The 8,717-nt window shown below is 41.3% G+C and overlaps 1 protein-coding gene across 2 annotated transcripts; it reads right to left on the bottom strand.

The window, feature by feature from the left end:
* Positions 1–359: 359 nt before the first annotated feature.
* Positions 360–4,993, bottom strand: LOC101164791 (COUP transcription factor 2). 2 transcript variants are annotated; one of them, XR_013654939.1, is made up of 4 exons: positions 3,953–4,876; positions 2,678–3,202; positions 1,360–1,696; positions 360–1,260 (listed from the first exon to the last, which is right to left on the bottom strand). XR_013654939.1 is itself a non-coding variant. In XM_078944673.1 (3 exons), exons 1-3 carry the CDS (start codon positions 4,458–4,460, stop codon positions 1,419–1,421), a joined length of 1,311 nt encoding a protein of 436 aa, XP_078800799.1. In that variant the 5' UTR covers positions 4,461–4,993; the 3' UTR covers positions 360–1,418. The 2 variants fall into 2 exon arrangements, 1 of the variants encoding a protein (XP_078800799.1); XM_078944673.1 differs by having other exon boundaries at positions 360–1,696; positions 3,953–4,993.
* Between the last annotated feature and the right edge of the window lie 3,724 nt (positions 4,994–8,717).

Raw genomic sequence — 8,717 nt, 5'->3', positions numbered from 1 at the left:
TAACCATTTTCACAGTCCCCAAACCCCCAAAACAAAAATATTTTGCTTTCCTCCGACTCGAGCGACATTATTGTGGAGCTCGGTCTGTGTGTTTTAGGTCTAATGAAGCCTCATCAGGCTGCAGGGAGGCAGCAGGGGCAAAGTTAAACGCTCTCCTGCGGGGGCTCTTCAGCCCAAACACACCATGACATGCACATAAAGATGTCACTGTCGGTGCAAGTAATTAGTTTGATTACAATCGCCAACGAGTCACAATGCTGGGCTCCAGAACGTCCCACAGCTCTGCTTCACATGCAGCCTCACCTGCACAGGTAAAGCTCAGAAGAGGAAGCTGGAAAAACACAAATACACTTCCTGTGTAAATCTTCAGTTATAATTTAATCAATATGTTAACCTTTCACAGTACATCAGAGTGGGTGTCAGAAAAGAAGTCAACACAGGAAAACACACACGCTGGGTTCCACGGAGGCCCTGCAGGGAGCGGGCCGGGCCCCGAAGTCAAACCCGTCCAAGAAACTTTTGTTCTCTTCGTCCCTTTATGACAGAAAAACTCAGTGCTCTTAAAAAAAATAAGAAATCTCAAAGTTTGTGGAAAAAAATCCCAGAAATCTAAAAATCGTGGTAAGTGTTGGGTGGGTGTGTCGTCTCCTCCACCTTGTGACCATTTCTCATTTTGGAGGGAAAAATGGGAAAAAAGTGAATTTTTGATGAAACATCCTTTCAAGAATAAACCAAATAGTTAAGAAGAAAAATAATTTTTCTGCATAATAGCCCAATAAAAAATACATTTAAAAAATTGACACAACCCAAATATAATTTGTGGTTTTTCTTCAATACCAACAAACGAAAATCAGTGCTTTTGGGCTTGGCGGCGGGTCGGAGTGGATCTGAGCGCGGTTTGGAGGCGACCTTGATGACATTTCGCTGCAGTCCAAAGTGCTTCGTCTGAAAAGCTACGAAAACCACGACAGAAAAGGAAAGACGGTCGCCCCAGTTTTCAGAAACCAGGGCAAAAAAATAGAGATATATATGTATAGATATAGATATGAGACGGTAAAAAAAAAAGAAATCAAAACATAATTTACAAGCACAATAAATATTCACACGGGTCCAATAAATACTGTTTTTAATTCCCAAAAAATTGCAGTTTGTTTGAGGTCACCGGGTCAGTCCGTGGTCGTTTGTGGGTGAACGGGTTAATGATCTGCCGCCGATCACTTCATCAATAAGTTCATCTTTCCAGAATAAGGCAGATTTCCCCTGTGACAGCCAGAAAAGAGCAAAATCACATGAATTTGCTTTTTGTAATCTCATTCCACCGGCAGCTTTTTGAGTCAGACAAAAAAAAAAAAAAAGTACCTGCACTTTCTATGAAAACCAAAAAAGATTGGAGATGTTTTCGCCGAGCGCGTCTCCTTCTATTGGAGATTGGGAATGTAAGGCCAGCTGAAACTGCTGCCGGACAGCAGCATGTCCCGGATGAGGGTCTCGATGGGGGTCTTCCCCACCAGGCGCACGAAAAACAGCTGCTCGATGACGGAGGAGGAGACGGTGCGCAGGGACGGCAGGCGCAGCAGCAGCTTCCCGAACCTGTTGGGCTGGTTGGGGTACTGGCTCCTCACGTACTCCTCCAGCGCGCACTGGGACTTCTCCTGGAGGCTCTCCACGTGCGCCATGTCCGACAAACCGCAGGCATCTATACGGGGGGCGGGAGCAGAACTCAGCAAAACCAAAACAAACACGCGGTTCAGGGAATATGAGTGGAGGAGCATAAACATAAACCATTAGGGTTACTAAACGAATATGCTATCTTGGATTGACGTGTTATTCCTAACATGACAAAGGTGGATCTGCATTGAAGACAAAAGGTTCAGGACACTGTCTTGTGGGGTCTAGATGACCCGACTCTCAACGTGAACGTTGAGAGTCGGGTCATCTAGACCCCACAAGATAGCACAAGGGATAAAGACACAAATGAAAACGATTTTTTTTTTTTTAATGCGTGGAGCGAACTGTAGCGCTGCAGGCCTGATGGCAGCCGGGGTTACAGAAAGGCTACTGTGTCCCAGATTAAAGACACATGTTCAGATGACGAAAATAGACCTACATCAGAGACCTTCTTTTATTTATTTATTTTTCATTTTTTTACTCTGCTGCAGCCCCTCCCTTTGTGCCAGCAGCTCGTTCTCCTCTAAAAACGCTTTCTTTGGCCAATGAAACGACTTTTTAAATAAATATTGGATCATTCATGGAAATATGAGTAGAGCGGTTTGCATTTTTCGATGCTGCTTATTTGCACCTTCTTCAATCCCACAATAACAGCACGTGACGTCATTTTTAGAGTGCCGTGATTCAGTGACAAACTAGGTCATAAAGGTTCAATGCAGATTTCAGCCTGCAGTAAGAAGATTATTTACTAACCCAAGGGGGGCTGTTATATAGAAACCCAACACTATTTGGTTTTTAAATTCTCTCTTTTCTTTTTTTTTTACAGGGTAAATGTTTGGAATTTTATGTAGTTTGCCCTTATTTTTGGTTATTTTCCTTCCAGCTCCTGCAGCACAGTGTGTAATTTGTATTTTTTCCAAATATAAAAAGCCTTAAACCAAATAATTGTGTCCTAATTTGTGTGAAATGTTTACAAATGTTTCCAGAATCCTTCAAAGCTCCTCTGTACCTGTGGTGAACAGCACGACGGCCTTCAGGCAGCTGTACTCAGCCGAATCCACGTGCAGCACCTTCAGCTTCTCCACCTGCTCCTGGAAGACCCGGATGTGGTCCATGAAGGCCACCACCCGGTCGGCCGACATGGGGGACGCGTGGAGGCCCGCGGCGGCCAGCAGCGGGGCGACGTGCACGGGCATGGAGCACTGCGCCGCGTTCAGCACGAACAGCTCGCTCCAGGTGAGGCGGAGGAGGGCCACCTGGTCCGACACCTGCAGGTCCGGGAAGAACGGGATGTTCCGGGCCCACTCCACGGCGCTGAACAGCATCCGGGCCGCCAGCTCGCAGATGTTCTCGATGCCCATGATGTTGTTGTTCTGCAGGCACTGGGAGCCGAACCGGGAGGTGGGGTAGGGCTCGGCCCGCAGGAGCAGGGAGATGTAGCCGGACAGGTAGGAGTGACACTGAAGGGGGTCCCCGTTCGTGAGCGCGAACTGGCCGTGGTACGCCTGCGTGGGGACCCTGCCTCTCTGCACGGCTGCAAAAACACAAACAAACCAGACTGGACTCAAACCAAGACGCAAAAAAGTCCAAAAATAATATTTAAAAATTCGCTAGAAGACATAAATAATTTTAAATTCATATTTTTAAGCCACTGGGTGCAAACAAAGACATTGTTTTGATTTATTTACTTACAAATATTTTACTATTTTCAGTCTTAAAATATTATTGATAATATTATATCATTACAATATTATTATTGCGTATTTCTCAATGAAATTTAGCTGTAAATCTATATAAAAAATAAAATAAATACATATTAAATTGAAATAACAGGAGTAACGGTCGGGTTGTCCGTGGATGGGCCTGAACGGATTCAGTGACTAATCTGACCACTATAGCGCCTCAAAAATATAAATATTTAAAATATATATTTTATTGTACAATTTAAAATAGATATATTATATTAATATTAAAAAAAAAATCAAGCGGCGACTCCTGCTACATACAACGAATATGCTAAAGGATGGTAGCTTCATTTATCTTTTTTTTATTCTTCTTCTTCAGATTAAATATCAATAAAACGGAAAACTAAACATAATTTTATAGGAATTTCCTCCACATTTCCACCGATATTATATTCTCGAAATATGAAAACGGCGAAAGAAAAGCCCCGTTTTTCGGACAGTCGGGATTAAGCTAGGCTACATCCATATCGCCTGAACACAAATGGAGTTTCCGCGGATCTCGTGAGGGGCGGAAAAGGATTTAAATGGCCGGCTCGTACCTTCCCTCCGCATGCCGACCTTCAGGCATTTCTTGAGGCGGCAGTACTGGCACTGGTTGCGGTGGTGCTGGTCCACGGGACAGTTCCTGTTGGCCCGGCAGGTGTAGGTCAGGTTCCGCCGGACGCTGCGCTTGAAGAAGCTCTTGCAGCCCTCGCAGGTGAACTGTCCGTAGTGCTTCCCGCTGGATTTATCGCCGCACACGATGCACTCGATCTGCTGGCTCTGCTGCTTGTCCATGGACGATGAGGAGGAGGATGAGGAGGAGAACGAGGTGCTGTTGTTGTTGGTCGCCGTTGTGGTCGCGGCGGAGGCGCTGGACTGGTTGGGCGGTGGAGCCGCCGCCACCGCCGCCGTCGGTAGTTCCAGGGAGGTCGCCGGTGTCACCGGATTCCTGTGTCCCGTCAGATCCCCGGATAACGACAGGGGGCCAACCTGGGACACCGGGGAGGAGAGAGTCCCCTGCGTGTCCCCAACGCCCTCAGCGTTTCTCCAAGCCACCATAGCCATGTCGTCCTTCTCCAGATCTTTGCGCGCGCAACTTTTCCGTGATTTAAATTTTTATCGCCGAGCACATGTAAGAAAGCTGCGCGGAAAAAGAGTCTCAATCTGGCCTAAAAAGTGAGATAACGACGTAAAAGAATAAAACGGTCTCCCTCTGTCTGAAAATCCCCCAAACGGCAGCTTCATGCGCGCCGGTGTGTGATGCGCGCTAACATCCAAGACGGGAAGAAGATCGCCAGAACCGAAATCCACACAGGAAGGCGACGTTATTCCGAGAGGACGCGCTTAGTCTGATCCCCTTAGGTGTGCGCTCGTCCAGCTTTGACGAGCAGAGCGCAAGCCAAGCCTTCATCAGGAGATGGAGTCACCGGAACAGGCGATCCAGACGCGCCGTGCGCTCCCGATCACCCGCAAGCCCCATTAAAAAGAGGACGGAGGAGAGGAGAGAAAGAGGGAGGGCGCGATGGGAGGGGGATTGAGGGGGGGGGGGTGTTTAATGGATGATGATTTTGATGAGGCTTTGCGGAGTGTTGGAAAGTGATGCGCCCCAGAGCGCGCCACCGACACGGTTACGCGCTCTGGGGCGGAGTTAACGCGTCGGGAAGCTGCTCTAAGTGCAAAGTGGAGTGGGAATTCTATCCCGCTTTTACCCGCTTATCTGCGCCTTCTGTTTTTCGGCTTTTCTTTGCTTTCTGTATGCAGCAGAGAAGTATCTCATGCTGCAGTGGTAAAATCTATTCGTCTGTTTTTCTCAAAACATTATTGGAAGAGGAAAATCCTAATTGTAGTTATTTGATGCCACCTAGTGTCATCAGTTAATTACGCAGATCATTGGCCGACCTCGTGGAATCCACTGACGTGACTCCAGGAAATTAGGATATGGTGATAAACTATCACAGTCAGGGTTATTATGATGTTTTTTTTTTCTATACAAATCAATCCCCGTACACTCTTAAACTTTGGATTTTCCATTCAACAGATAACTTTACTAAATGACCCATCACTGCCACCATTATTTCTGTGAAATATTTGGTCCACTAATATTTATTTTGTATTTATCCATCAGTGTGGGGTTTTTTTCACCACCAAAGTTTGTGTTGTTTTTTTTTTTGTTTCAGGAACTTCCAAATATCTTTGGGCCCCCCAGTCTAAAATAACTGTTGGGGCCTCAAAGCTCATCTTGAATCATGCTTAACAAAATTGACTTTGTAAATTAGTAATTTCCTTAAATTTTACAACTAACTTATCTTTAAAAGTGTTTCCTTGTGACGATGCTTGACATCCATCTTTTTAGTACAACCCTAGCTCCTATTTATATTTATATATTTATATGTTTTTACAGATATTTTTATTCATGTCACACTGAACCTGTCCAAAGAACTCAATTCTGAGTAGTAATTTTTGTCTTTTTTGTCACTGCAAAAATCACAAAAATTGAGATCAAACCATTTTTATAATATAAAACAAAAATCTAACACGTAAATCCAAAAAAAGGGTTTCAATCCAAAAACAAGGTCAAAACTATGTGAAAAACCTCTAAAACAAAACCAGGCAAAAACCTCAAGGATTTATTCAGATATTCAATTATTTGTCAACTCATTTGTTTTAAACCAAATATTTTAAAGCTAAACACTTTTTCAAACCTTTAATGAAAACTATACTAATGGGGAGGTTCGGTCATTATGAACAACTGATGTGATTGACATTTCACAATTCAACCTTAATAAATAATCAACAACTGAAGCATTTGGCAGCAAATAAATGAATTGATTTGAGTAAATAAAACCTCCTCTGTGTTGATTTTATTGGGGGGTTTGGAAACTTGCCGTCAAACAAACCAGTTAAAATGTTTTGCTATTAAAACATAAAACAATCATCACCAACTTTTAGGTAAATTTGAAAAGCATAAAGCCCCAAAGCGGTCAGTAAAAATGTTTGCTTCAACATAAAGTTAAGTAAATTTTCTGTTAACAGTTCAGCTTTAGAATCTGAAGTTGTGTTTGTGACCGTCAGGGTTGATTTACTTTAATTTTTTTTACTAACCTCAATATCAGTTTTAATAATTGGACCTTTGAAAGTAGCTTATTGTCTGAAGTGGGTCTCCAAATCTAGAAAAGTTGAAAAGATGAAAAGAAAAAACCAAGAGGAAGACATTCACTCAGCGTCTTTACTCAGTCGCTGTGGTGAGTCTGAAACCACCATAACCTCAAATAGACGAGGTTGGAGTGACGATGAAAACGGTGTAACTATGACTTACTTACTGCATGTGCAGTATTTTGTTTTAAAAAACTAATCCTGATTGTAAAGTGTCTTGATGTTAATTTCAGACACTATCTGCAGACAGAATCTACAAACAGAAAGTATTACAAGTTCATGAAATAAGGACATCCAGGTCTTTCCAATGATATCTCACTTATGGGATAATGGGAAAGTCTATAGAGGTCATAAATTAATGGGCTGCTTCTCAGGAGGATATACTATCTATAAATTATAAAACTGAAAATGTTCCAATTTAGTCTGAAGAAGTATTCAGTTAGTATACTTCCTACTCTACATGTGTGTGATAGTATACTTACTGTACTCAATACTTACTCCCAATTATCCTTAAGCACATCAAGTCTTAGTAGAGAACTTCAGATGAGTCAAAAGACACAATCCAAACTCAAATGTCCCCTACAGAAGACAGAAAAGAATGGTCTGAATCTCAGGAAAAAAGTAAACTTGAAGTGTACTGCCTCGCTTTTAGGATGTATACTTGTAGTACTCTCACATAGACTACATTTCGCTAAGGGAAGCAATGCAAAGTTGGAAAGACCTTACCGTGAAGGAGGGTCTAAGGGCAGGGATGCCCAGTTTAGTTTAGTCTGTTTAGTAAAAGTTTAGTATTCTCCTATTGAATTCTATGCATTTATGAACCTTTTGATTGTATGTTCACTTAACTATCACCGGTACGAAGCCCATTGAGACGACTGTTGTGAATTTGGGCTATACTAATAAAATTGAATTGAATTGAAAAAACTGCAATTATAAGGAAAGAAGGCCACATAACTCAGATTACACACGTTAGTACTCTGAACTCAACACTATACTTCTAGAGAAACTTATTTAAACACTTTTTATCTTCTTTTCAGGTGTAAAAAACATAGATAGATAGAAATGCTTTAATTGTCACTGTCCAATAAAATAAAGTTGAAGCAGTCACCCCTCCAGTGCAAGAAGAAATCTAACAAAGTCCAAGATAAAACATGTCGACATGTACAAAGAAAATGTGCAAATAAAAAAAAAATGTCCGCACTGTGTGCAGAGTGATATATACAGATATAAACATGTCAGATCTGCTAAAACGGCATGGAGGTGGGGGAATGTTGGCAAGTTTACATGAGGTAAATACTTAAAGCAGATATAGATATATAAACATATACATTGGCATGTGCTGTGGTAAACTTTATCTGAACATTTTGGAGTTGAGCATGGCTATTGTCTGCTTGTTTTAGTTCTGATGCCTCTGTAGCGCCTCCCAGAGGGCAGCAGGTCAAATCATCAGTTTTGCATCTAAACTTTAATCTAGCATGCGGAGCAAAAACTCTACAATTTGTTTGATTTTTTTTTTTCTTGTTCGCAGATATAAATCTTTTTTTTATTTAGCATGTCCACCTTTTTTTTTCTACAGACTTTTGTTCTATTTTTAGCATTTTTATTGCATTACATTTTAACTCAGCTGCTTGTCACCTAAAACTCTTCAGCTTATTCATTCGGCTCGCCACATCCTTATTATTTCACTGGATTTTTCTTTTCTTTGTAGTTGTTTAATTGTACTATTTTTGTCTTTGGACTAAGCAAAAGAATTAAGCAAATTCAACGCTTCTTTCTAGGCTTTTTATGTCTATGACGCACATTTAGCTTTCATTTATAAAGTCTAAAGTATTAATGAGCTACTTGTTTTAAATAACATGTTATTTTTTTATGTAAAGTATTTTTCATGCATATTTAAGATCCAAATGTGACTTGTATGACTTCTTTTTGACCTTTTATTCCCTCAACCTTTGCGTTTTATTTTTTTTAGCATTCTTCTTAGCTTTTCAAGGGTTTGCATTCTTCTTCTTGCTGACTATTTGGCTTATTAAGCGTATAATTTTGTATTTCTAGAATTTTAGGTTCTTTTAAACATCCACTCCATTGTTTTAACATGTTCTCATTGCATTTTTCTCATGGTGGGCATATATATATATATATATATATATATATATATATATATATATATAT

Source organism: Oryzias latipes, chromosome 3 (genome assembly GCF_053564925.1).
Source record: "Oryzias latipes strain Hd-rR chromosome 3, Olatipes_Hd-rR_3.1".
Taxonomy (NCBI): Eukaryota; Metazoa; Chordata; class Actinopteri; order Beloniformes; family Adrianichthyidae; genus Oryzias; species Oryzias latipes.
The sequence above is the reverse complement of the archived record's forward strand: the minus strand, read 5'-3'. Positions and strand labels throughout refer to the sequence as shown.

What these genes read in the sequence shown, in the direction of transcription:
- LOC101164791 (XM_078944673.1), bottom strand. Translation starts at nt 4,460, where the DNA reads ATGGCTATGGTGGCTTGGAGAAACGCTGAGGGCGTTGGGGACACGCAG. An exon ending in GGTCGGCATGCGGAGGGAAG is followed by an intron (nt 3,203 to 3,952) that starts GTACGAGCCGGC and finishes GTGTTTTTGCAG; the next exon opens with CCGTGCAGAGAGGCAGGGTC. An exon ending in CGTCGTGCTGTTCACCACAG is followed by an intron (nt 1,697 to 2,677) that starts GTACAGAGGAGC and finishes CCCCCCGTATAG; the next exon opens with ATGCCTGCGGTTTGTCGGAC.